This window comes from Prinia subflava, chromosome 20 (assembly GCF_021018805.1).
Source record: "Prinia subflava isolate CZ2003 ecotype Zambia chromosome 20, Cam_Psub_1.2, whole genome shotgun sequence".
Classification (NCBI taxonomy): Eukaryota; Metazoa; Chordata; class Aves; order Passeriformes; family Cisticolidae; genus Prinia; species Prinia subflava.
Genome location: NC_086266.1, coordinates 6,358,860 through 6,386,764, shown reverse-complemented (window position 1 = coordinate 6,386,764; position 27,905 = coordinate 6,358,860). Strand labels below are relative to the sequence as shown.

At 44.9% G+C, this 27,905-nt stretch overlaps 2 protein-coding genes across 2 annotated transcripts; one reads left to right on the top strand and one right to left on the bottom strand.

Annotated features, from left to right (window-relative positions):
* The first annotated feature begins 147 nt into the window (after nt 1-147).
* Nucleotides 148-27,514, top strand: ATP7A (ATPase copper transporting alpha). Its single transcript, XM_063416488.1, has 23 exons — nt 148-257; nt 6,513-6,656; nt 9,024-9,513; nt 10,325-11,068; nt 11,786-11,992; nt 12,925-13,088; nt 13,719-13,880; nt 14,515-14,591; nt 14,755-14,980; nt 15,353-15,586; nt 16,426-16,517; nt 16,917-17,044; nt 17,199-17,353; nt 17,655-17,789; nt 19,023-19,217; nt 19,990-20,172; nt 20,465-20,678; nt 21,334-21,480; nt 21,923-22,065; nt 22,380-22,583; nt 23,065-23,182; nt 23,658-23,760; nt 24,134-27,514. Exons 2-23 carry the CDS (start codon nt 6,549-6,551, stop codon nt 24,408-24,410), a joined length of 4,506 nt encoding a protein of 1,501 aa, XP_063272558.1. The 5' UTR covers nt 148-257; nt 6,513-6,548; the 3' UTR covers nt 24,411-27,514.
* Nucleotides 153-1,698, bottom strand: LOC134560713 (basic salivary proline-rich protein 1-like). Its single transcript, XM_063416995.1, has 2 exons — nt 1,687-1,698; nt 153-1,001 (listed from the first exon to the last, which is right to left on the bottom strand). The coding sequence occupies exons 1-2, from the start codon at nt 1,696-1,698 to the stop codon at nt 153-155; spliced, it is 861 nt and encodes a 286-aa protein (XP_063273065.1).
* Nucleotides 27,515-27,905: the final 391 nt, after the last annotated feature.

Sequence of the window (27,905 nt, the reverse complement as noted above, 5' to 3'; positions counted from 1 at the left end):
TTAGACGATCAGAGAATCCCAGCTGCCGTGGGTTGGAAGGGACCTTGCAGCCCCCCTAGTTCCGATCGCTGCGCGGAGGGCGCGCTCCTGTCGCGACACGGCGACAGCGGCTGCGGCCCCGCCCCCTCCCGCGCCGTCACGTGTCCGCCGTGTCACGTGGCGAGTGGGCGGGGCCGAGCGGCGCTGGTCACGTGGCACGGCAGGGGACGATCCCGGCGGCCCCGGGCCGGGAGCGGCGATCGGAGCCCGCGGCCCCGGTGAGTGCGGACCCTGCTCGGGGCTCCTTCCCTCCCGCACTGCGGGCCCGCCTCGGGGCTGCCGCTCCCCCGTCCTGCGGGGCTATCCCCGGCAATGCGGACCCTCGGAGGGCTCTCGCTTCCCTCCGTCTTTGCGGACCGCCCTGGGGGCTGTCCCCGGTAGTGCGGACCCTCGGAGGGCTTTCGCTTCCCTCCGGGGGTGCGGACCGGGGGCGCTCCCGCGGCCTCAGGCTCGTGCGGACCCGCCTGAGGGGGCGGCCCGCTTTCCCCCGTGCTCCGGGGCTGCTCCCGGGCCGTTGTCACCGTGTCCCCGGCGGGGAGGGCATGTGCGGGCTGCTGCCGCTGTGCCGGGCTGCGTGCCTCAGACGGGAGGGGAGGACCCGCTGCCGGGGAGGGTCCGCGCCCCAAAACACGCCCGGCTCGGCCGGGGTCTGTCCAGCTCCTTGGAGGGACCCGGCGGCGTGTGAGGGTGCCCGGCGGCGTGTGAGGGTGCCCGCCGGCGTGTGAGGGTGCCCGCCGGCGTGTGAGGGTGCCCGGCGGCGTGTGAGGGTGCCCGCAGCCCGGGGGGTCGGGAGTGCCCCGGGGCTTCACCCGCAGAGCGCCTCGGCGGCATCTCCTTGTGGCAGCGCGGCCCCGGAGCCAGAGCAGCGTTCCCTGCTCCGCCGCTTCCCCGCAGCCCTGGGGGTCCGGCGGGGACGGAGCCCGGCCCGCTCCCGGGGCTGCTGCGGGCTCCGGCCGGCCGTGCTTATCAGGGAGCACCCACGTTTCGGGTCTTGGCACAGAGTCAGTCTGCACTCACTTGGAAAAGTCCCTCCTGTGCTCCTGTCAATGGCCAGAGAAAGTCTCTGAGCGCATGAGTCACTGAGCTCCTGTTCCACTTCTGAGCTGCTCGGCTCGTCCCTCTGAAACTCCTTACTTAGTGTTTGTTGTTATGTCACCTTATGCCACCTTATGATGGCAGCACGCCATGCACAAGCACCTTTTTCTAATTAAGAACATCGTGTGGGTGTTCTAGAAAAGGACAAATAGTTGTTGATGATGCTTTGGGGTGAAATCTTACAAAAATGAGCAAGAACAACACAACTGTTGCCTCTCTGTGTTTATGTTCTGGAAATCCTATGTAAGTAGTGTAAAGTTAAAATATTAAATCTTAAAATCTTTCTTGCCGTCAGCAAAGGTCGAGTTTCTGTATTTAAATACTTGGTGAATTTGTGTGGATGTAAATAGGCAAAGATTTGGTAGTGTGGGACTTTGTGTGTATGACAATGCCCTGTGTGAGCACAAACACAGTTTGATTAGAAATGAATAATTGTGATGTCTTTTCTTAATAGAGAAAAGACCTGGAGCTTTTTTCCTTCCCTGGTGGCAAAGCAGGGATACAAAAGCTAACATGATATGTGGTTTGCTATCTTAATTTTCTCATTTTTACTGTGTAATGCATTCCACGTTGTTCTGCTGAGTACTTTGAGACCAGGCTTAGGACTGAGGAACACCCACTGAGCCTGGTATGCTCACATAACAAGGGGTTATAAATTATATTGTACTCACAATAGTTCCTATGATTCTTCCAAGGAAACACTAATGTTCTCCAGAAATCTGACTTCAGGAGGTTGTGGAAAGCCAAGAACGAGTTAAAGGATTTGCTAAGAATTTGTCTCAAGTACTGTAAAACTCATTAGGAGTGAAACAGAATGTTTTCAATGTGTGCTCTTTTTTTTCCCCTCCATGCAGTTGGTATAGAAATAAATTCCCTGAGAGCAATTTCCACGCTCTGCTGACCAAGCAAGGCTTGTTAAAGTCTTGAGCAACATGAATTACAACCCATTTAAAGTGTCACGTAGCTGTGACATTTATTGCAGATGCACAGTTTCTCTCTCAATGATTAAGCCTCATCTATCCATGGGCCTATCACACATATCTCCTCTCCAGTCACACTTTCCAGTGGCTGTTTGCCCTGTAAAACCTCCTTCTTCCCTGTTGGACCCATCTCCTGCAGCACTTTTCAAGCCTAAGGGTGAGATGATGCAGCTCTTTCCCTTTCCTGCCCTTTGCTCTTTTCCTTAGGTCCCTGCAGACACTGAGGGACAGACACCTTTTTTCCATTTAGTGTAATAAGTAATTTAGCTTTCTACTGCCATAAATAAAGTAGCACTTGGCCACTTAAAAATTTAATAAAATCCAAAGGTTGTAATTAAACCTGTGAGATTCTGTTGCTGGCGTTTGTGTGGTATTTGCCAAGCTGTGACCTCTTTTAATTTCAACAGCTATGAATTCAAGGTAATTATAAACTGGTGAACACTGGAGCTATACAGGTAACCAGAAGCATCAGTCTTTCCTAGTTGTGTCCTTACTAATCCCAAAACTGGCACAAAGTGTGTCTGTGGGGCACGGAGCTTTGCAGCTCTGGGATGCTTGGGTGTGCTCAGATATTAGAAACACCAAAGTGCCTTTTTTAGGGTTAAATGTGACTCCTGAGTTTTTACTGGTGTTGTAACTTCCTCTTTGCATTGCTCTTTTTTTTTTTATTTTCTTTTTTTGATAGTGTAGGTTTATGAATTACTTAACTTTGACCTCATCAAGCCTTATTTCTTCAGGTATTGTACTTAGAGTGACGTGCGTTAGCACATCAAAAAACTATTTGGAGAGATGAATGTTTCAGTCACCTTGTCCTTTATCACTTTTGAATTTTCCTTTCCATGGAGAGAAATTTCTGTTGGGAGTAGAAATCACCTCTTTCTCTTGCTTCATTTGCTGCATAGAAACACTAACTGACTTCCTTCAAGAAATGGAACAGAGCTGGTAACTTGTAAAAGGAACTGCCATTTCTTTGTGTTGTCAAATCCTGAAATTCTTTACTCATTGATGGTAAGAGTGTTTTATCGATGGAGCAATGCATTGGTTAAGAATAAAAGCATTATTTTTTCTTTAAAACCTGTGTAATCCATAACTTAGCATCTCAGGTCTTTTCAGGACCTCAGCTTCCAGTCTTTTCTCTGTAAGAAAATACATTATAATTAAAAGGATCTGTCCATGCTAACTTGCACAAGCCATTGATGTGGAATATATGCATTGCTGCAGATATTTTGACCTCTGAGTCTATTTTCATGTAGCTTGGGAAAATGCTTACCCAAATGAGGAGAACTAGGATTAAATTGTTAATATTTGTGTACCTTTTGTGTGCATCTAGTCTTAATTAATTAGTGTAACAGGTATTTTCAGTCTGCTTAGTCATGGACTTCCTTAATTTAAAGTTGTCAGGAGGAGGAAATATGACAAATACTTCATTCAAGTTTCAGCCAAATTCTTTCTACCTTGAATCACTTGGAAGGGAGGCAGAGAAATTCAGAAATGAAATTAATATGACAAGGTAGAATACACGTTCAGATTAAATTTAAATTTAACTTGTTGTCCTGGGAATTTTGCAAGGGGAAGAAAAAAAAGGATTTGTCTATTTAGAGTCATTGTGTATGACCCTATATTTCCTTCTGAGAACAAGATCTCTTTGAAGCTTCAGGAGCACTGAAAATCCAGAGTTTGGCTTTTGGAAATTTCAGCAAGGCTGTACAGAAAACAGAGATTGAGAAACAGCTCATTAACAAGTCAGTGTTAATAATACCACGTGACTGATTGAAGAGACCAGTATTGCTCATTAGATCTGGACATGTCTCATTTTCTAGAGAGCAGCCTGGTTTTGAAATTAGTATAAAAACTGTTAGCAACCTGCAACAAAGCAAATAAAAACCCACGTTGGCTGTCTTCCACACCAACAGGGAGCTGTGAGTGATGCTCATGTCAGGGAGATCTGGGTCATTCTTAATTGAAGGTCAGAGAACAAAAAGCCAGTTTGGTCCCACAGATAAATTCTAGTGATGGAAGTTCTGGTTTCAGTGGTACTTCAGGGGTAAAAAAAAGAAAAATGAATTTCAAGTTTTAGTTTCTTATGCCTTTATGGTTTTTGTTTGAATTACAGCCTCTTCCAGGAAAAGGTTTTCTCTGCTGTGTTTATGAATGAACAGCAGAAGGGCAAGGAAACAGAGTGAGAAAATGGAGGAAATGCTTTGTCCATACAAACTGTAATAATAATACGTGTGAAAAGAAGTTTGATGCTAGTTTTACATATTTAAACAGTGGGGTTTTTAATGCATTGGTGGGCATTTGGTAGCAGTGCTGCTGTTTACTGCCATCAGTGCTAATTCCATGTACTGCCAGTGTGGCTGTTTGTTTGACAGAGAACCTTTCACTTTGTATCCCTTGTAAAAATGGATATTATTCTATTTGCAGCTTGAGTCTCCTAAACCAAAGCACAACAAGGCAGCCAGGAGCTCAGCAGGATTTCCCTGGCTCCCAGCTCTCCTCCATGGCAGCACCTCGCCAACCTTTGATTATTTTAGACAGCAGATCACAGCTAAAGTATCCCCTTACTTTATTCTTGTTTTAAAGTACAGTAACAGGGCAGTTCAAGCTGGTCATGTACCTGAAATGTTTTCAAATGCACACCTCTCCCAACCTTACCAGAGGGCAGATTGATTCTGTCTGCGATGTCTGATTTTAGTCCACCGTGCCTGGTTGTGCTCACAAAGTTCCCTGTATGACGAGTGCTTTTTGCAGCTTGGTTTGTGTGTTCAGGCTCGTGGGAATGTTGGTGTGTCCCTGACTGTGGAGTCACAATGCTGTCCTTGTCTGCTGGGTGTGGACTGGGCATTCCTTAGGGAAGAGCTGGGGGAGGCACACAGGGCCACGTCTCAATAGGATGACAGGAAAGCAAGTGTTGTCCTAGGTGATTATTAGTTATAGGTGTCCTAGGTGATTATTATTTATAATGTTTTGTATCTCTGAGTGTGCAGATCAGCCTGGGAAGGGAGCTGCTGTATGAAATTTGCTTAAACTAGACTTTCCTGTTGGTTGATAATTCTTGTGACAGTTCCACATTTCTGTGATGTGTGGATATTCACACAAATATTTAGTGTTTCCAATAACTCAGCTCTTGTTAGAGCAGGGGAGAAGTGAGAGCTGTAGTAACTCCTCAAGCAGAAGTTCTCTATTTCTGTTCCTAGCAGGGATGAGATGTCTATCATCTGTTTGAAAAGTCAATATTCCCAGTTTATACTTCTTTCACTGCTTGCTGATTAAGTTCAACATTTAATTTTTGTGCATCAGGGAGGTAAACCTGTTTCTGTGATGAAACTTCTTTGTATTCTTACACGGTTTGTGGCACGTCTCAAAGTGAAAGCAGAACCCTTCAGGCCTTCTGTAACAGGGAACAGTCTGGAAATGTCACCATGGAGCAGGAAAAATTGATTTTACTAAACATCAATGTAATTGAGTTTTCCAAGATAAGTCCTCAGGGTAAGAAAACAAGTTAAGCTTGTGCCTCACTTCAGCTCCTCAATTACTCATTAGATTTTACTGCTGCTTCAATTGCTGCCAAATATTAACTGGTCATTTCCCTGGTCAGTAACCTGTCTGTCAATGAAACCTTGTGTTACATTTCTCAAAACATTAACAAAAAATCTGGAGTTTTGCTTCTTTTTCCCTCTTTTCCCCTCAGTTACTTGAGAGTCTATGGATTGGGCAAAAGAAGTCCCTTTTCATTAGCTGTTATTTCTACAAATTCCATTTAGGTTCAGGAAACTTTTTCCTGGGCTTGTTTTTAAGAGCAAAAATAGTAATTAAACTCTTCAGAGAAGCAGAAATGAGACCTTTGTGAATGAGGTATGGCAAAAAGCTTGATTTGCTTCCTGGGCTACTTTCACTTGTTTTTGCAAACATAGGGCAATAGATGAGAGAGAAATGTGGAAAAACAGAGTTATCAGCTGTGCCACTGTGGCTGACGTGCCATCCTCTTGTTTCACCATTCCAAAAGCTGCTGTCTCTCCCTCTCTCCTGCTTCTCCCTATAATTTAATCTCTCACACCAGTGAATCACAGCTTGCTGCATGTAATTAAATGATCTCCAGTGCAGCCCAAATCGAATAATAGATGTCTGAACACTTTCCCTTTTTGAAAATTCATGGGAATAAATATGTGAAGTTTCCCATTCTGTTGATATCTGCTCAGATTTTGACATCTACCAGAGTTACATGTGATGAGGGAGGTCCTCTGTTCAATCCTAGAACCCCAGAATGGTTTGGATTGGAAGGGACCTGGAAGCTCCTCTCATTCCAGCCCCTGCCACGGAGACTCCTTCCTCTACATCCCTGTTTTCCTTTCCATCTCTGTGACATTCTTCAGGAACTAATATCCTGCTTGTTTTTAGCCACCAGCAATGAGAAGAGCTCAGTAGAAATTCACCATGGAGGCAAAATCGGTGGCCCTCGGCGTGGAGGGGATGACCTGCAGCTCCTGTGTCCAGAGCATTGAGCAGCACCTGGGCAAGATGGATGGCATCCATAACATCAAAGTGAGTGACTGAGAAACCATGAAAAGTTGTGCTCTGAGAGAGGAAAATAATGTAGGAGGAGTTTATCCTCTAGGTTTCTCGGCAGGCTGATGTTGGAGGTCCATTTGTCTGGTAAATAAGAGAAAAGCAGGTTCTTGCTTCACTGCAGTGGGGGTTAAATCGTTGTTGCTCTTAATTAATTTTCTGCTTTACAATTCAGTATTGCGAAGTAATGGGAAAAAAAAAGGCAAGAACAGTGTTTGTCCTAATTCAGGCTTTCTTTGCCTGACTTAACTTTTTTCTTAACTCAGAGGAGATACCAGCATTGTTAGCATTTCTTCTGTCATGGGTAAAATATTGGACTGTAGAATATTCCAGGGTGAGCTGATCATCCTTGCAGAATACCTAATTTTACAGTAGTTTTAATAATGGAAGTCATTTAAAAGCTGGGAAACTTCTATGAATTTTGTGACCCAGTGGTAGAAAGAACAGTTCTAACAACAGAAAATTGAAGTTTGTTTATTTAATATCTGTGTTCTGAAAGCATCCTGTTACATTCTGTAGTTGTTGATTTTACTCCAAAGAAAATAATATCTTCCTGGTTTTATCAACACTTAACTCCTGTTTTAGTGGGGATATCTTAGGTGGACATTTCCTTTCCCAGGACTGGGCACAGTTTTAATTTGGGGGGTGTATGATCATTGTCTGGAGCTGGTTTTGCAAGACCCATTGTGGTGCTGCACAGCTCAGAGCAATTCCCTGTGGCCTGAAATAGGTGTTTGTGTACAGAAAGTTTGGTGAGAAGCAGCAAAATTTACAAGACAGATCATTTTTTGTCTTCCTTCAGCTGTATAGGAGCTTTAATGTGAGTCTGTGGTGTGACAGCAGAGCCCTGGAGCTCTGAACGGCCCCCAGATAAATCCCTGGGTGTCTGCAAGCATGAGCCCAGGTACCCCCAAACAATCTGAGTTCAGAATCTTCTCTTTCTCCTTATCCTGGCAAAAGATAATTTTGTTAGCCTTGTGTTTTCTCAGGTGATTTCTGAGAATACGCGGGTGACTTTGGACAGGATAGGGAGATTTATACAATGTGCATCCCCAGTGTCTTTTACATAAGGCATGAAGGAAGTTTTTAAAAGGACAGGATTAAGACTTTTGTATTTAGGTTTTTAAGTAAATACCTTATCCCAAAGCTGAATGCTTTTTCAAAAGATACATTGCAAAACCTTAGTCTGAATAGAGCAGGACTTGTAAGAAACTTTAGGAGGTCATATTTAGTAATTATCCTTTTTACAGCATCAGAGCTTCAGTCTAGGCAGATCGGTTGACTCAGAAAATTCTCTGGGAATAGTGAAACAAGGTTTTGTGTAGTGATTATGAATTAGGTCAGCAAGGGACATGAATGTTAGATGACTAATACAGACAAACAGCTGCTTTTGGGTTATTCTGCAGTGAAACCAATAAATGTCCATGTTACTGATTCTGCTAAGGCCCATAATTGGGACAGAAATGAGGAAAGGTGGTTCTTAAAATGATTTAACTGATAAAATTTAATCATGTTTGTGGTCTTTAGGTTGTACCTTTGCCCAGAGGAAAGATAGAATTGAATTGATAACATGTTGGGCCTCTGGCAGGCATTGCTTTTTCCTTTTGGAGACTGCAATTATTGTGTTTGATATATCATCTCTTGGGAGCAAATTAAATTGAGGCTATGTGTACCATCAGATGGGAAAGGTTATTACCAAATGAGGATGTCTCTGGATCACCCAAACGTACAGAGAGAGGAAAAACAGCTTCTGTGATGTTTGTCATGCATCAGGTGTCTAAAGTGAGTTTTGGTGAAGTCTGATCCAGGTTTCTGCTCACAGCAAGTGCCCAGCCTGTGCCTCTCTTTCCTGGAAATGCTGGGCTCCTTTCACTGCTGCTTAAAGCTGTGGGTTTTTTCAGAGTGTTTTCTTCCATCCTTGCAGCCTGAGGGCAGTTACTCCTAACTGCATTAGAATTGCTGCAAACTGATCCGAATTTCTTCTGTGGGCTGTTCTGCTCCGGGGATGGAATTGGGTTAGTCATCCTAATTGAAGTGACTTTGGCTCTGGTTTTATTAAGTGCTCTGTTGCTGTCTGGGTGTTGCAAATAGAAGTGGCCAGACAGACTCCTGAGGGGTTCTGGAGCTGGGGGTGGGCTGGGATCTCTTCTCTCCAGCCCTGTTGTTGCACAGGAGAGCAGGGGTTACTCACTGCTGGCTTTGCTCTTTGAGGTGAGTGAGGCAAGTTACACTGGACAAGTATTGTTAATCTTTGCAAGCAGAAGCAGTTTCTAGTCTGGTGCAGTGTCAGTTCCCAACTCTTTGAGTTGCAGTTTGCTCAGTTGCTTTGTTTATCCCCTCGAGGTCTCTCTGGAGGACAAGAACGCTGTGGTCATCTACGACTCCAAGCTGCAAACTCCCGTGACTCTGCAGGAAGCCATCTGTGACATGGGATTTGATGCTACCCTGGCTGATTCAAACCCACAGCCTGTTGTACCTGACACAGTTTTCCTCAGCCTCCCTGCCCAGTCAGCCCTGACGCCCAGGCAGATTTGTGCCACGCTGCTGAAGAACAAAGGCATCGTGGATGTGAAGGTGTCCTCTGACCAAAGAACTGCCGCGGTGGCTTTCATCCCTTCCATCACCAGTGGCAAGCACATTGCCCAGATGGTGCCAGGAGCAGATCTGAAAATCTCTGTGCCAGAGGTGACACCCGGAACGTGGGGAGATTCCAGCTGGTCCCCGGTGAGCAGCGCTGTGCTGCGCCTGAGGGTGGATGGGATGACCTGTCACTCCTGCACCAGCACCATCGAGGGCAAGCTTGGCAAACTGCAGGGAATGCAGAAGATTAGAGGTAAAACCTTCGTGTGTTTTTATGTAAATTGAAGCTGGCAAACTGCAAGGACTTCAACAGATTAGAGGTACAACCTCAGTGAGTTTTTATGTAAATTGAGGTTGGCCACGCTGTTTGTCCTCTGATGGTGTTGCAGGTTTTAGGTGACATAGCTGAGTGTGACAGTGACTCTTTGTGGGACTGGGTATTTAATTATGTTTTTAATGTGCACTAGAAATGAAGAAAGGGGCCCCCATTGTGGGAAGGATGTGGCTGCTACATGTGTGATGGTGTTCAGTGGTTGTTTTGTATTTGGCAGGGAGCCTGGAGTAGTTGTGTTCCATAGTTTTATTATATAAAAGTTACAGAAACTTTTAGAGAAATCAGCTATAGAAAGTTATAGAATAGTTATAGAAATCTCTAATTAACAGATCTCTTTTTTAAAATTGTGATTAATAATAGTTCATCTTTTCTATCCAATTAAAAATCTAAAAGGCAAGACCAGCTTACTGATATAGTTAGCTTTGGGATAAGTGTATTGCCACAGACCCCAAAACAAAGATAAATTCAGTAAGAGATAAAAATGCCATTTCTGAAAATCCTGAGGAAGGATCAAGAATTTGAAGAGGAGTTGAAAATTGTTATAGTACTAGACAAAAACTGGTTGAAGAACGAAGTTGTTTGATCTTTACGAAACCAATGAAATCTCCTTTCTGTTGCAGTTACATTTCTGACCATTTAAAGTGTTGCTGGAAAGCTTTGACAAGATCCTGTGATGTGCTTATTATGCTTAAGGCAGTGACACACACTTATTTTATTGATTAATTTCCAGTGTCCCTGGACAATAAGGAAGCTGTTGTTGTCTACCAGCCTCCTCTAATCACAGCAGAAGAAATAAAACAGCAAATTGAAGAGGCGGGTTTCACAGCATCCTTCAAAAAGCCGCCTAGACCCCTGAAGCTCAGTGGGATTGACCTGGAAAAGCTGAGGAATGCTCAGCCCAGAAGCTCTGAGGCATCACAGAGAGAAAACTCCAGCGGGCCTGGCACAAAGACAGTGGTGTTCAGGGTTGAGGGGATGCACTGCAATTCCTGTGTCCGCAACATCCAGAGCGCCGTATCGGCACTGCCGGCAGTGACGAGCGTCGTGGTTTCCTTAGAGAACAAATCTGCTGCTATAAACTACAACCCAGGCTTGAGCAGCATAGAAATGCTGAGGAAAGCTGTGGAGAACGTGTCCCCAGAGAAGTTCAGAGTCAGCCTTCCTGAGGAGCATGAGAACCATGGCAAAGAACTGGTTCTTTTCAGTGGGGATGCCAGTGTGGGGAAATCTCAGCCTGCTTCCAAGGATCCCAGCCAGCCCCTCACTCAAGTTGTTGTGATCAATATTGAGGGTATGACTTGCAGCTCCTGTGTGCAGTCCATCGAGGGAGTGCTGTCCCAAAAGGCAGGTGTGAAATCTGTTTGTGTCTCTCTCCCAAATGGAAATGGGACTATAGAATATGACCCTCTGCAAACAAGCCCAGAAGACTTGAGGTCCTCAATAGAAGATATGGGATTTGATGCATCTTTTCCAGGTAATTAAAACTGCTTCAGATGTTAATTTACAAGGACTGTGCAGTTTTAGGATTTGATACCACCCAAGATGAAAGTTAGCAGCTGACATACACTTTGTGCTTGCCAAGAGAAGCTTTATATCTTCACTGCTGATGAGATCATTAAAGATAATGTGCACATCCTTTAATGCATCAGATTGAGTCAGATGATTGAGGTGTCTGGCAATATAAATATGTCAGATAAATGCTGTTTTATGTTAATAGCTGCAGAAGTGGTTGGATGCTCACACTACATCTTCTTCCCCCTGTTCCTGCACAAACAAAGCATCCTGTGAACTGCTGTAGCTCCAGACCTCTTCTCTAAGGTTAAAAACACTGATTTTGCTTATGAAATATGAACTTGATTACAAGTTCAGCTTTGTGCTCCAGGTAAAGTCAATAAAACTGTGTTAAACCAAAGGTTGCAATGCAGAGGTTTTTCTTACAGCTACAAGAGACAGTAGAACAAGGACAATGAGGAAAGGCAAAATGAAAAATAGTAACAAACCAGCAAGTTAATCAGTGGCCTGCCTTTGTCTTGTGTTCTTTTGCTGACTATTAGCTGACAGGGGGTGGGTGGATCAGACTGAGGTGTGGACAATCCCCATTTCATTTTCAGTCTCAGTGAACAGCAGTGTCACAGCAGCTCACCCTCCCTGCACTGCCTGTTCATGTCACAAACTGCAATCTCCTTTCCAGCAAAGGCACAGCTCCCTGTGGCCAAAGCTCAGCCCCACCCTGAGGCACAGCTGGACTCTCACAAGCCTGAGCCACCCTCCAAAGTGCCCCCAGCCCAGCTGGGCAGGCAGGAGAGCAAGACCATCTCCAAGTGCTACGTGCAGGTCACAGGAATGACGTGTGCCTCGTGTGTGGCCAACATCGAGAGGAACCTGAGAAGGGAGGATGGTGAGATGGGTGTCAGGGTGGGCTGTTGCATTCCCAGGGGTTTCTTTGGAGAATCCATCTGGCTTTTGCAGTGTTTTTAAGGGGTGGGCTGTCAGCACAGGTGTTCCACCTGGCCCATAGGTTGGGAAAAGGGACATCCTTGCTGCTTTATGGACGTGTTGCCCAGACACTGCTGTTGCAAAAGCAGCAGCTGAGTGCTCCAAAGAATATTTGGATTAAATAGGGGATCCTTTTGAAGGTAAAACAGCTCCTTTCTGCTGGAGGCAGGTTCCCAGGTGTGCAGCTGAAAGCCAGAAGCAGATGTGTGCTTTAGGGAGCTGTGAGAAGGGACAGTGTGAGTGGATTAAAGGGACACAGGTTAATTTTAGCTCTGCGAGTCAGGGCAGTGGTGTCTGCGATTATATTTGCAGGAACAAACGGCTGCATGACTGTGATGTAAGAGTCATTAATGCAGGCTGTGTTTAATTATTGTAATGAAGATGGATGGGTTTCAAGTCAGCCTGGATTTTAATATCTTTCATCCTAGAAAATGGATGAATCTGAATCCTCTCAGTGCTCAGTAGGATTGCAGTTTAGATCTTCCCTTTCTCATACAGATTCTCCTTAAAAAAGGCTTCCAGAAATGGTAAATGCAGAGAAATATGCAGCACTGTGTTTTAGAAGAACTTCTTTAAGGAAAAACAGATAATCTTTCATGTAGCATGGGGAGAATGTTTGTAATTAGACTGTTAAAGGCATGCTGCTCATGTGGAGTGCTGCTTTCATCTGTCACACCTGCACTGAGGTGCTGGTGTAGCTCCCAAACACGAGGATGTTTTTCTTTATACACAGCACAGAAGCTTTCCCAATTTCAACAAATTGCACCCTCACGTTACAATAAATGCAGGATGTTTCCTACGCCCGAACTGCCACTGACACATTTTGTTTTCCAGGAATCCACTCGATCCTGGTTGCCCTGATGGCAGGGAAGGCAGAAGTGAGGTACAACCCTGCTGTCATTCACCCTGCGGCCATCGCAGAGCTCATTCGGGAGCTGGGCTTCGGAGCCACCGTGATGGAGAACTGCGGGGAAGGAGACGGAGTTCTGGAACTCGTTGTAAGCTGAGCATTAAACACAGCCACCCTCAGCTTTTTACTGCTTTTATCTGTTGGATGTGCCTGTGTCAGTGTCTGCTTTCTAAAGTTTAGTCGTGTAATGGAGGTTAATTTGTAAGAAATGAAATATAAAGGTACATCAGGTATGTATCACGTACATACCTTTATCTTGCCCTGCAGACTGTGCTGGCTCACTACTGCTACACTGAAAATACAGAGAAATATTCCTGTGTTTTTCTGTCTGGTCTTCCTGTTGCCAGAATTTACTCTTTTTTTTTTTTTTTTTTTTTTTTTTAAAGCTCAGTGTAGCTCAGTGTCCCACAGCTCTGAGACTGAGCATCCAACAGAGCTTTAGCAGGGCTTAATAACCTTGACCCCGTGCTGTGCTTCCTCTAGAGGGGTTAGAGGGGGCCCTGAGCCACATGATTCTGTGGGAGGCCTCCCTGCCCATGGCAGGGGTTGGAACTGGGTGGTCTTTAAGGTCCCTTCCAACCCAAACTGTTGTTTGATTCTACAGTGCTCACACCCCAGATCAAAGCAATAAATAATGCAGCATAGTCACAAGTACTATTAAAGATGCATTTCCAGGTAATTTGTGCTTTGCTAACAGGAAAGAACCTTTATTTTGCAGGTGAGAGGGATGACCTGTGCCTCCTGTGTGCACAAGATAGAATCCACCCTCATGAAGACCAAGGGTGTTTTGTACTGCTCCGTAGCTCTCGCGACCAACAAAGCCCACATCAAATATGACCCTGAGGCCGTTGGTCCTCGAGATGTCATCCAAGTGATAAAGGTGAGCTTCATGTAGGCACCAGGTCTCCTAAAATATCCAGAGTCCTTGGAAGAGTTACACACCCCAGAAATAGAAGGAAAGGCTGTTAAAGCAAAAAAATAATTCTCTCTCCTTCCATCTTCTTTCTTCTTAGTGCATGTTCCTGCAGCTAATTTGTGTGTTCTGGCTTAAAAATGCTCTGTTACAACTTTGGCTAAGTTTTTAAAAATAAATACTGTGAATGCCAGGTCATGGTAGACTTGGAGATAGCTATAGATTTGTAGAAAAATAAAGCACATTTATTTAAAAATAAAGTACTGTAGCAGGTGAGAGGTGAAATAATTTTCTCAGCTTTCTCCTTCAGTTTCTCAGTGTCCGTGCTTTAGGAATAACCATTTTGGAGAGCCATATTTTAGAACAGTATTTTGTTACAGAAAGGGTAATTTCTACATCAGATTGCTTTTCTCTTTTTGAAAAGCAGCTAAACAAGTAGTAACAGACAAGAGTAACTAAACAATAATAACATTTTATATCAGAAAGGTTAATAAAGTTAATCAAAGGTAAGATTGGCACCATGAGTAATTTGGCAATAACTGAGCAGAAATTGCATTTTAGAACTGACTTTTTTTATCATTGTGCTTTTTTCTTCCCTTAGGATTTAGGTTTTACTACTTCCTTAGTCAAAAAGGATAGATCTGCCAGTCATCTGGATCACAAACAGGAGATAAGGCAGTAAGTATTCTGAACATACCAAGAGTCCATAAACATCTTTGATTCTTCTTTCTTACTCAACCATCAGTTTATGATTTTTTTTCTGTGACTGTGCAGACTTACCACTTAAAATATTCTCCAGACTGCAATATGAGGTTTTTTTTCCTCTCTTTTTGAATCTGAGGTGGAAGAGGTCTTTTGTGGTGAGCCTGGTGTTCTGTATCCCCGTGATGGGGCTGATGATTTACATGATGGTGATGGACAGCCAGCTCTCGGACGCTCACGCACATCACAACATGAGCACTGAGGAGATGGAGGCCCTGCACTCCTCCATGGTCCTGGAGTACCAGCTCCTGCCAGGATTGTCTGTCATGAATTTCCTGTCGTTTTTACTCTGTGTCCCTGTGCAGGTGAGTGGGGTTATGACAACTCCTGCTTTGTTGGGTTTAAATGCTCAGATTGGAAGGTGATGAAGAAATTAAGTTAGAAAAGTGAGTGCAGTTATGCTGATACAAAATGCTTTTGAGGTTCTTATGTGCTTCTGCTGTTGCCAAAACGATGAGTGCTGGGGGCTCAGGGGCAGGGCAGGCTGTGGAGAGCTGCTGTGCACCTGAGGCAGCTCCTGAGTGCCACTGGGAGGGCACTGGGAATAGCTGGGAGTGCTGTGGGAAGGCCACAGCCCCGGCTAGAGCTGGGATTTTGTTCAGGGAGAGGGGCAAACACCACAAACAAACTGGAAGAGCTGCTGCTGTGTGTTAGAGCTGTGTGAAATGCCCTTGCAGGTGTTTGGGGGCTGGCACTTCTACATCCAGGCCTCCCGAGCACTGAGGCACAACACGGCCAACATGGACGTGCTGGTGGTGCTGGCAACATCCATCGCCTTCCTCTACTCCCTCATCATCCTCCTGGTGGCCATGGCTGAGCGGGCCAAGGTGAACCCTGTCACCTTCTTCGACACGCCCCCGATGCTGTTCGTGTTCATCTCGCTGGGCCGCTGGCTGGAGCACGTGGCAAAGGTGAGGGAGCAGAAACCAAGGGTCCTGCTTTGAGAGCAAAAACAGTGGGACTCCAAGTCAAAAATATGATTTAAGAGAGAGGGAAATACAACGAGAGAGAGGGAAATACAAGAAATACAAGGAGAGAGGGGGGGGAAAAAGTAAAGTAAAATAAAAGCAATAGCACAAAAACCACTGACAGAGTCAGAACACAACCTGGCACCCTGTTAGTTAGGGTGGTGGTGGCAGTCCAGATGGAGCCTTGTTGGAGCAGTGATCCTGTAGAAAGGTCTGGTAGCTCTTGTCCTCTGGGAATGCAGTGGGTAAGGCCCCTGTGCTGTCCCAAATCCCAGATTATATCCAGGTGGGAATGCCTGGCTCCTCCCCTGGGCTGATCTCATTCCAGGAGTCCTGCAGGGGGTCCTTGATTGCCCATTGAACAGAGAGAGCTCCAGAGGAGTTACCTGTGAGTCAGGGCAAGGCCTTGGTGGCCCATGAACAGGAGATATCCAGAGGAGGGGCAAGGGAAACACTGCCCCAGCTGGTTCCAACAGCTCCTGAGGATGGGGATAGAATACAGACCTTGGGCACACCTTACATTGTAACCTAGGACACCAAGGCACTGAGAGCCATTTCAGAATCTTGGGAAAACATCCCATGCAAAAGCTTTGCTGGGTCCTTTTAACCTTCTGTGTTGTAAAATTGTCTTTAATAACTGAACTAATAAAAGTTTGACTTACTATCAGACTGTTTGCAGAAAGTGTTTTCTTAAAAGGGTAAATTGCAACACACACAGTTGTCATTTACCCAGCTTTTTTTTCAATAGTATAGTCAGAAAAATATGAAAATTATTATTCTAGGGTAAAACCTCAGAAGCACTGGCAAGACTAATTTCATTACAAGCTACTGAAGCTACTATTGTTACCTTGGGCCCTGATAACGTTCTTTTAAGGTATCTTGCTTTATCATTTGCTTTTTCTGTTGTTCCTTTTTTTGTTGTTAATATGCTTAATTCACAGACAAATTTTACTGTTCTATAGAACTATGAAGCAAGTAACTTCAGATTTGCTCACAGATAAAAATATTAAAATGCAGAATTAACACTGCTCTGCTTTGGTTTATTGGTTTATTGCTGATTTTTTTTTTTCTGTGATAAGACAATCAGTGGATTTTCTTAACTGGAAAGTAAATAAAGTTATGATAAAATAGGCCATTTCAAAGAGCACTATGACTTTCTTGTGATCATTTTTGTATGCACAAATGCCAGCCAGTGGGGCTGTGCTTTGTGTGTAGCTCCTTTGCTTGGGGCACTCCAGTTCCAGTCTCTTATAAAACATTTGCACCATTCCAGTGAGGAACAAGTGGACGTGGAACTGGTTCAGCGAGGTGACATTGTCAAAGTGGTCCCAGGAGGCAAATTCCCAGTGGATGGCCGTGTTATTGAGGGACACTCCATGGTGGACGAGTCTCTCATCACAGGTCAGCATTTGCTTTTCCAAGCGTAAAAATCGTTTCCTTTAAACAAATCCGCAGAGGGGAAGTGGGAGCTGATGTCTCTCCCTTGTTAGGAGCTGGCAGCTGTCCCAGAGGTGCCTTTTTCAGCAGTGCTGTGTGTGTTGTGCCCTTTCCCCAGGTGAGGCCATGCCTGTGACCAAAAAGCCTGGCAGTACAGTTATTGCAGGCTCCATCAACCAGAACGGCTCCCTTCTCATCTCGGCCACCCACGTGGGAGCTGACACCACCCTGTCCCAGATTGTTAAACTGGTGGAGGAGGCCCAGACCTCTAAGGTAGGGTATTTTAACTATCCAGTTCAACACTTGGGGTTTGCAGTCTCATGCAGGCACCAGCACACCCAATCCCTGCAGGGGTGCCTGAGACTGCTTGGATTTGAATTGCAGCTGCATAATGAAGTATCTTGGTGAATAAGGACTTTGATCCTGTCTGCTGAGCCGTCTCATCCTCTTATTAAGTAAATCTGTAATTATGAAGTGTGGCAAGCCAAGTGTGCTGCAAGCAGCAGCTGTGATTCTTCTCTTCTGTGCCTTCAGACACAACCATGATGTGCTGAGTGATGTTTCTCCTTCCCAGGCTCCCATCCAGCAATTTGCAGACAAACTTAGTGGCTACTTCGTTCCTTTTATTGTGGCTGTCTCTGTGGTTACCCTTTTTGCCTGGATTATAATTGGCTTTGTGGATTTTGAAATAGTGGAAAAATACTTTCTGGTAAGTCAATCTCCTTAAACACCTTCTGAAATATTTAATAAACAGCCTTACAGTTCTATTAGACTGCAGTGGTTCCCTTTCTGGATTACCCTTGCAGGCACTTGCTGACTATTACTCCTTTTGTTATTACATTTTTTACATTATGTACTTTTTATATTGTATCATTCCTGCATTTATACTTAAAGAGAATCCACAGCAATTAACTCCTGTAAGTTAGAATTTAAAAAAAGTTAATTAAAAGAAGTAAATATTAAACATCAAAAATTTCCCACCATCCATCCCTCCTCTGTGGGACAAAGAAGTCCCTGTCACATGCTCCAATTATGTATGTAGCTCTGTGTAAATTCTTCTTGGCAATCAGTGGAATTCATCTTCATCACAAATTCTAGAGAGGATCAGGATCCCAGCTTGGACTTACAGCTTGCTTAGATCACAGGGTTTCTTGTTTCAAAGCTATTTCTGATTAGAATGTCTCAGTTTGCAGGAAAGCCATATTCAAACCATTTTTTTCTCCCTACTGTATATGTTTTTGATAGAGTATCTTTTATTACAGTGCACCGTTAAAGAGTTGTAGCATGTCATGACTTTTTAGGACAATGTCCTATAAATGAAACAGTTGAGGGTGGATGCAGCACAGAACACAAGAGATTTCTCTCAATACCTCCGAGGGTCCAGCCAGCGGAGAAATGGCTTCATAAAATAGCGAGAGGGCTTCTCAGGATATGCCTTGTAAAATAAAGGTTTTAATAACAGCAAAAATAGCAAACATTACAAAATGAAAAGAGATAAGCCGAGCACAGTGTACCCAGCACAGTTACACAGGCTAAGGCATTCCCAAAAAGCCCATGTGCACCTCTTTAATACTCGATGGTCTAGGTGGGCTATTTGGTCCCTTGCCCAGTGAGATGGACACTGGGCTTTGAGGTGCACTTCCAGAGCCCTGTCACTGTGTCTGTGCTGGGACTGAGCCAATTGCAGCGAGCAGGCTATAGAAAATTCTAGTTTAACTTCCTTATATAGAAACACCTGCTCGAGTACAGAAATGCACGACTACACACAAGCTGGTTAATTAATCATTAATTTAATCATTCATCTGAGGATTTGCACGCTTTGATTGTGTTTACCTTAGCATTAATACTCAGCAGATGTTTCCAAGCTCCAATACAACGCTCAGTCAGACGTGTGTTGTTCCTGCTGCTCGATCTCTCCCCTGACCCCTCCCTCCTTGCCCAGGGCTACAACAAGAGCATCTCAGCAGCAGAAGTGATCATCCGCTTCGCCTTCCAGGCCTCCATCACCGTGCTGTGCATCGCCTGTCCCTGCTCCCTGGGGCTGGCCACCCCCACCGCCGTCATGGTGGGCACCGGCGTGGGCGCGCAGAACGGCATCCTCATCAAGGGCGGGGAGCCCCTGGAGATGGCACACAAGGTGGGGGCCCCGAGGCTTCTGCCAGCTGTCTGCAGGAGGGGTGGTGTTGCTTTTTTATCTTCTTTTTTCCTGTTAGAGCTGGGATTAATTGCATGAGAGAGTGTTCGGGCTCAGATGTTCATTAGTTCTTATCTATGGTACAGTCTCACAAGCTGTGAGTTCTAGCAAACAAAGTAGACAATGGCTCTGTCTCTATCTCTGTACAAGGTCTTTTAAGGATGAATTGTCCAATTATAAAATGACACCTAAATTATTTTTACTTTTAACCTAATAAGCAAACACCCATGGCCCACAGTGCGGACTTTTCTACCCAATTACAAAACACCACCCAGACCCATGGAGAAAAAGGTGAAAAAGAAGGATTCAGCCTCCACCCTAAAACCTCCATCTTGCTTTATATATATATATATATATTACTGTATTCTAAACCCTTAAACTCTAAGTTTTCCACCCTGTGATATCACACACTTCTATCCAAACTGCACACCCACAATCCCAGTGCTGTCATTCAATTTTGGGAGCCTTTTCCAAGGCCTCAGGTCAATGCAGTGTTTGCTTGGGGGTCAGTGCCTGTGAGCACAGAAAGTCTGGAATTCTCAGTACCCAGAGTTCCAACAGGGATGGAATGTCCTGCTGGGTCCCATCCAGCTTGGGATGTTCTGTGTTGGGCCATCACTCTGTGCTTGGGAGTTTGGTTAAGGGGGCTGCTTTTCCAAGGAATCTGCACCTCCGTGCTCGGTTCATCGACTGCAATCCTCCTGCTTTCCTGCAGGTGAAGGTGGTTGTGTTTGACAAGACCGGGACCATCACCCACGGCACCCCCGAGGTGATGCAGGTGAAGTTCCTGGCCGAGGGGAACCTCCTCCCTCGTCACAAAATGCTGGCGATCGTGGGGACAGCGGAGAGCAGCAGCGAGCACCCCCTGGGAGCAGCCATCACCAAGTACTGCAAAAAGGTGAGGGGCCCCTCACAGCCTGCTCTCCCTGGGCAAGAACCTCTCCTGCAGGATTTCATCAACACCACAAGCTCTTCATGCAGATTAAGTAGTTGCTGTGTTTAATTGGGAAGGCTGAAAATTGTGGAGCCACATAAATCATTCCCTATTAGAGACACTATTCAGACCTGGATTTTGATGATTATTTCCCTCCTCCTCTTTGTTCAACTGCACTTTTATTTTGTGGACTTTATAATTGCCTCATGCTTTTATATTTCTTTAAATGTCATCAGTTTCCATGCTCTTTTTCTAGGAGCTGAACTCAGAAACTCTTGGGACGTGTACAGATTTTCAGGTAGTTCCAGGCTGTGGCATTAGTTGCAAAGTCACCAACATTGAAGCATTACTCTACAGGAGCAACAGAATGGTTGAAGAAAACAATGTTAAAAATGTGACACTAGTGAAAATTGAGGAGAATGCAGATGAATCAGTGCAGCCTCCTTTGATCATTGATGCTGAACTACCAAGTAAGTTAATTCTGGGTTAGAGAAAGAAATGGACAATTTTTGCTTCTGTGCCTTTAGGATCCTGAGGAATGAGATCATTTTTTTCTGCCTGGGAGAACTGGGCTGACATGAAGGCACACATTCAATAGTTGCTCATCAGTTTGTGCTCACACATCACTCAGAACATTTAAGTTAAATACAATTTCAGCTTGCATGTTGAATATGGCACTGGGAAATCAGACAGGAGTTGTCTGTCAGCTCTCTCTGGCTTGACTTTGCTTCATCCCAAGTTACCATTTGCTAGCCAAAATTATATGTTTGCATAACTGATTAGTTTTCACTCAAGAACTGCTTATTGTGAGGTCTTTCAACTCCACTGGGCTTTCATAGAAATCAGAAGCCCTGAGAAGGTCACTTGGTCCTTTACTGTCCTTTGACCTGTGGTTTTTGGCTCTCTGACACGGCGTGACTCCCCAGGACTGAGGAAATGTTGGTGTCTCTCTAGTGAAGGTCACATGAAGAGATGGTAGGGCAGAAAGTATTGAGGAATTCTTTATTCCTGTTTGGATTCCCTGAATGCTGTTCCAGTGTGAGCTGGGAGAGCCTGGCTGGGGTGAGCTGCAGGGAAGCTCCCTGGTTATCCACACGATGGTAGCATTGTGTTTTCTTCCTCCAGCTGCTGTGACCTCTCAGAAATACTCAGTTCTCATTGGGAACAGGGAGTGGATGACCAGGAATGGCCTCGTGGTGAGAAATGAGGTGGACAAAGCCATGATGGAACACGAGCGGAGAGGCCGCACGGCTGTCCTGGCTGCTGTGGATGGTGAGCTCGGGGCTGCTGCTGCCACTAAATATCACATAAAACATCACAGAAACAGAGATTAATAAGTAATGATGTCATAGCAGCTACACCTGAAGCAGGGTAATGGCATGAAAAAGGGACAATTAATCAGTTTTACAGCACTTTCTTATGGGAAAGGCTCTTCCTGCCTTTCTTAGCTGGCAGAATAGTTGGGCATAATAATACAATGCAAAGATACCAAAGAAAGCAGAAGGGGGTAAAAGGAGAAGAAAGGAATTTCATTTTCATTATGGTTGTACGGTCCATGCTCTGTGTTGCTTTAAACCTTGCTGCACCTGTTCTCATCCCACTTCTTACAGTCAGTATGAACTGCTTCTGGAACTGGTTTTACTGGGGGGAAAATTTACTTTTTTTTCCCAAAATTAACAAAGGTATTTATTAAAACCTTTCTTTCTGTTTTCAGGAGTGCTCTGTGCCTTGATAGCTATTGCAGATACTGTGAAGCCAGAGGCTGAGCTGGCAGTGTACACTTTGAAGAGCATGGGGTTAGAAGTTGTCCTCATGACTGGTGACAACAGCAAAACCGCCCGGTCCATCGCCTCCCAGGTGGGCTGGGCCCTGTGCCTGGGGCTGCAGCAGGTTTCAGCAGGAGGGGTGGTGTGGGGTGTTCATATTGCTGCTGGCTGCTCTGCTGGGAAAGGTGGTAGTTTAAAAAAAATTGGAACAAAGAATGCAAGAAGTTTTTGAATGGAGGTAACGTCAGCTGTGAACTCAGAGCTGTTTTCATATCATCAGCAGGGTTTGCTCTTTAGCTCATGAGTGGTTAAATGGGTTTCACTCTTCCTGGCCACATCATTCCAGGCAGGAGCTTTGACAGCTGCTGGAGAAGCTGTGTCCTCTCTCTCTCTCTCTCTGTTCAGGTTGGCATCACCAAGGTGTTTGCAGAGGTTCTCCCCTCACACAAAGTGGCCAAAGTGAAGCAGCTGCAGGATGAGGGGAAGCGGGTGGCCATGGTTGGGGACGGCATCAACGACTCCCCAGCCCTGGCCATGGCCAACGTGGGCATCGCCATTGGCACGGGCACCGATGTGGCCATCGAGGCGGCTGACGTGGTGCTCATCAGGGTGAGAATCAGAGTTCAAGAGGGCTGGAGGAGGGGTCAGAAGGCCCAGGATGTTTTGGGAGATGCAGGGGTGCACAGTCTCCTTCAGCTAGAGAACTGCAGCAGAGATTGTCTTCACTGTGTTTAGTGCAGGGATTACCTCCATGTCTTCTGTGTACTGCACATTTTGGGCTAATTAAAGTTGGAGAGTGGCAAAGGAAGACAATGACCTGTCCTTTGGCAAACATAAATTACATCTGGGTAACTCACCATGGCACCTCCAGGGTTACAGGCACTTCTACAACATCAGCAATTCCCTGGCAGACTGTGTCAGTGTTTGGAGGTGCTGTAGATTGGATTACGATGGATTGGCCCTGAGCGGAGCAGCCCCCAGAGGGTTTACTGAACATCCAGTGCACTGTAGTGAGCTGTGGAACAGGACTGTGCAGACACCACCCGTGTGCTTGCTGTCTGACTGCTCCAATAAACATTTTAACTTGCAGGATGACCTGATGGATGTGGTAGCAAGCATAGATTTATCCAGGAAAACCGTGAAGAGGATCCGGATCAACTTTGTCTTTGCTCTGATTTACAATCTCATTGGAGTTCCCATAGCTGCAGGTGTGTGAGTGCTGCCTCACTCTTGGATTATTGGATTGGGCTCAGTGAGTAGAAGATTGCAGTGGTTTAGTTGGGATAGTTTCCATTGTCTTTATTTCTGGCTGTCAGTGAGGGCAGAGTTCTCTGCCTGGGGATGTCACAGGGGGAATATTTGTGAGCTGTCCTCCTCCCACACTGTGGCTCAGCACATCAAAATAGCTTCAAGATAAAAAGTTTGTTGAAAGAGCCTGATCGTGTGAACAAGCAGATTTATTGCAGGGTGGGCAGGACATGCCACCTCTGAGTTTTAGACTGAGGTTCTAGTTGAGATAAACCACAAATCCTTATATATTAAATACTGATCATTTAAACTAAAATCCCATTTACTAACAAATTAAAAAACAACTAAAACTAGACAGTCTGTGTGAAATTGTCTATTAATAGATGAACAATGCAGTGTTCCTGCTCTGAACTTACTGCTGGTATAATTTTCTAGGTGTCTTCCTGCCCATTGGTTTGGTTCTGCAGCCCTGGATGGGATCTGCAGCCATGGCTGCCTCCTCAGTCTCTGTTGTGCTTTCTTCTTTGCTCTTGAAGATGTGAGTAGCAACTGTCTTGTGGTTTATAACTTGGATTTGAAACTCAGGTCTTTTACTTTGAGTGACAGAAAATAAATGTGGGACTCTGAGAGATTTTTAAGGCTTTTGAAGAACAGTTCAGGCAGGTCTGTGTTAAGCAGACCATAGTGTTTTAAAATGTAATTTCTAATGTGATGTACAGATCAGAAGTGTTCAGAATGAGAAATCCTTCACAAATACATCACAAATACACAAAGTGGCCTTTGTGTATTTATGAGAAATCTTGTTGGTCGAATTATAGACGCCTCTGACTTGTGCATAATCAGTTTCTATCCGTATTTCAGTGTACTTCAGCCTCAGAGGCATTGACAGATTTTGCTTTTTCCTTCCTTAGGTACCAGAAGCCGAGTTCTGAGCAGCTGGAGCTGCGTGCCCGTGGCCAGCTGAGGCACAGGAGCCCGTCAGAGGTCAGCGTGCACGTGGGCATCGACGGCAGCGGGGCCGCCTCGCCCCGGCTGAGCCTGATGGATCGAATCATCACCTACAGCAGGGCCTCCATCAACTCCCTGCTCTCAGAGCGCCGCTCCGTCAGCAGCGTCGCCCTCGCAGAGCCCGACAAGCACTCGCTGCTGGTGGGGGACTTTGGAGAAGAGCATGACACAGCCTTGTGAAAGACCCACTCCTCCCACCCACGCTAAGGCAAAACAAAAAACCTCCAAGCAAAAAAACACAACCAAAACAACTGCTGTGAGGTCTGTGCATGTCCTGGTCCTTGTGGAGGTCTTCTGGGTGCACTTTTTCTTCAGTGTAGAGGTAGTTTTTGCAGTGACTTTCCAGGGTCGTCTTTGGTTTTTTTTAATCTAGACTTACCAAAAATACCTGGTGTGGGGTGGTTGATGCTCACAAACAAGGCTCCCGTTCCATGGAGCTTGCAGTGTAGCATTTATTTTGGCAAATTGTCAAAATACAATTAAGGAACCTAAGGAAACACAAACTGATTTCCCAGCCTCATACCAGGCTATTTTATGCACAGTAAAGTTCAGTACTGTGTTAAAAAAATTGTGAATTTGCTTCTGCAAAATCCTGAAGGTTCTGTTTGCTGAGAGATGTGCCTTACTTCAGAACCCTCTCACTCCCACAGCCTGCCTTCTGCCAGAAATGAATCCTCTCAAATGCCTTTTCTTGTTGTCAACATCTGGTTCCAGCTTTTCACACTCCAGGCTTCAAATCATCTCCGTGGGATCCGGATCCCTGCGTGGCAGAAAATGGGGAGGTTTGGGGCTGTGGCCACACTGAGCTCTGCACACCCTGCCCAGGACTCTGCCCTGAGCCTGCCTGAACCCCCTGGGTTGGGAGGTTTGCTCGTTCCCAACCTCTCCTAAGCCAAAAACTCCTGCAACACCTGAATGCAATATCAGTGTGAGGTGGTTTTAGCCAAAGTGTTCAGCTTTAGGAAGGAGCAGTGCTCACCACCAGGATCTACTGGCACTCCTTCAGTGAGCCTGGGGAGTTTGTCACAGACTGCCTTGAAAATCTTTACAGTTCAGGCTCTGCTTGTGAAGTGTCTGTGCTCCAGGAATGGCCCAGCATCGCTGCACTGGTTGATCCAAACTCCCTCTGCTTGGTCTGTGCAGCTCCAGGCATCATGAAATCAGAGTTGTCATTTGTTGCTGAACTGCAATATCAAAATGCAGCTTTTGATCATGAAATCATTAATAGAAAAAATAACCTCAGTGAGAAAGAGAAACTTATCAGCAGTAGCTGTTTGTTACTCCCTGAACCTTGCTCTCCCCATCCACTGCTGAGGCAGTTGTTAGCAGCAATTCCGGGGTTCAATAATGTTGAATTTTATTATGAACTACAATCCATGATGTAAATGTGTACCAGTTGTGCTTGCAGAGGAGAAATACTCAGTTTGGTGAAGACAAAGAGATTCTCTTTAATATTCTGCTTTTTAACTCAAAGCCTCATGTCAGGGCATAGAATTGTGTATGTAAAAAGTCCTGAGTAAACAGCTCTTGCATTTTATCTGAGAACCACCAGAAAAATCCCATTGTGTGAGAGCAGAAGAGCTGTGCTGGGGGATGTGTTGTTAGGAAATCAGGGTACCTGTACTGCAGTGAGGAGAGCAGTATCACATGCTGCTGGTTCAAGAAACAAAATATTTCTGTAGCAGGATTTGGGTTCTTAATATCTCTACATGAATATAGAGTATTTTTATAAATTATATTACACCTGTATGTAATGTGTGCTGCTGTTACATGCTGAGATAAATCACTGCACAGCCATTCCATGAGGTTTTGCTCTCAGTTTGCAGCAGCAGAGCTGTTCTTACAAAGCAGATCATTACCCAAAGCTGTTTGATGTGTTGGGATGGGTTTCAGTGCTTCACAATCATGCAGAGATTTCAGCTGTCTTGTTTATCCACCCTCCCTCTGTGTTCTTGGCAGGTTGTGCAGGTGAAGGGAGGCATTTCCATGTTTCTTTGTGCTGGGGGTGGTCTCAGTCACTCCTTTGTGCTGAGGAGTTTCAGTGTTGGGGGGGAGTGGATGGCATGGAAATGGCACATCACCCTCCCACTGCAGAAACAGGAGCTAATTCAGGTTGGAATTCCTGGTTAGTAAATTAAGCAGCATTAAGAACTTGTTAAACAACTTCCAGATACATTTTTAGAGCACTTTGTCTTCAACCTTTCATTGTCCAAATGCTGTGCAGGTTGAATGTTCATGGCTTTACCTCCAACTTTTTCCCAACACAGGTGTTTTTTCTAGGCTTTATCATTTTCTGTGAAACTCAGTGTTTGATCCAGCTACAGCAAAATCAGGCTTGTCCAAACCAGGACACCTGAAGAGTTTCAGGATGAGTATCAGGGAAAAAGGAACAGCAGCTGCTGGCTGGGAGGGATGTGAGAGCTGCTGGTAGGGACAGCCAGAGGGGTCAGGCTCTGGGGAGAGGAAATAACTGAGCCCGGGGGGGATAGAGGCAAGGCAGTTGTGATAAACTCAGATTTAAAAGTAGATTCTCTGTCCAGCACTCCCCAAGGGTGAGCTAATGACTTCTAGGATGTTTATCATGTGATTAAAATATTACAAAAGGTGCTTTACATTGAAGAACCAAAATCCCTTTCAGTTTGAATGTACAGTGCAAGTAGAATCATATGTGGGAACTCAACGTTTTCCCAAATGTAAATGTTTTAATATGTAAATAGGTTGCTTCTGTTGAAGATGGTTTGGATTCAGAAATTTCAAGTATCACTTGGAAACAGTCAGCTACAAACAATATTGTATTACTCCTTTGTCTGTTTTATTGTTTTCTGTGTCTAGCTATTTATAAATCTGTCCTCTATTTAATAAAAAATACATATGCTCCAGGCTTTGAAAGTTACTCTTTGAATCTTACCAAACTTACTTTTAAAGGAGTTTAAAACACTTGAAATTTTATACAAAAAAAAGAAAAAAGAATGTGAAGTTGCCAGAACACAATGGAAGCAAGAAAACACTTTTATTTATTAAAAACTATGCTTATTTTTTTGCTTAGGACTTTCAACATCTTTTGCTTAGAATTTTCATGTAAAATGTTTTAAACTGGAGAATTTCTGTTATTCAGCTTTAGGGATGAAGAATGGAGAAAGTGAATGCTGGTTGCAATGTTAATGTAGGGCTGTTACAGTTCTTTGCATCTCCAAACATGTCTCATGTTTCCTATTCTTTTAAGACTGTGCCTCCATCATTCTAATGGCAATTATAAGCTCTGTAATAAAAATGTAGCATCCAAAGGCTGTTTTAAATCATATTCTTTCATCTCCTTTAAATATTTGTAGCTGTCTCAGCAACAGGCCAAGGATTGGGGTTTGGGTGTAGTTCCAGCTCTGTTAAACACTGAGCCTGCAGAGCTGGGGTAAGTGGGTCTGGTGAAAGTTGGGAAATTGTGGGATGATCTCATCTGGAGCATCCCTGTGTTAGCAAATGGGGGAGAGCAGAGGCTGCTGGAGCTCACAGCCAAAACCTGTCCCAGCAGAGCCAGAGCTGCCCCCAGGACTGAGGTTTGTAACATCTCCACCCCCTCTGGGCAGGCTTTTCCAGGGCTCGCTCACCCTCTCAGTAAAAAAGGGGTTTCTTGTGTTAGGATGAGATTTCCCATATTTTATTTTATGCCTGTTAACCCTT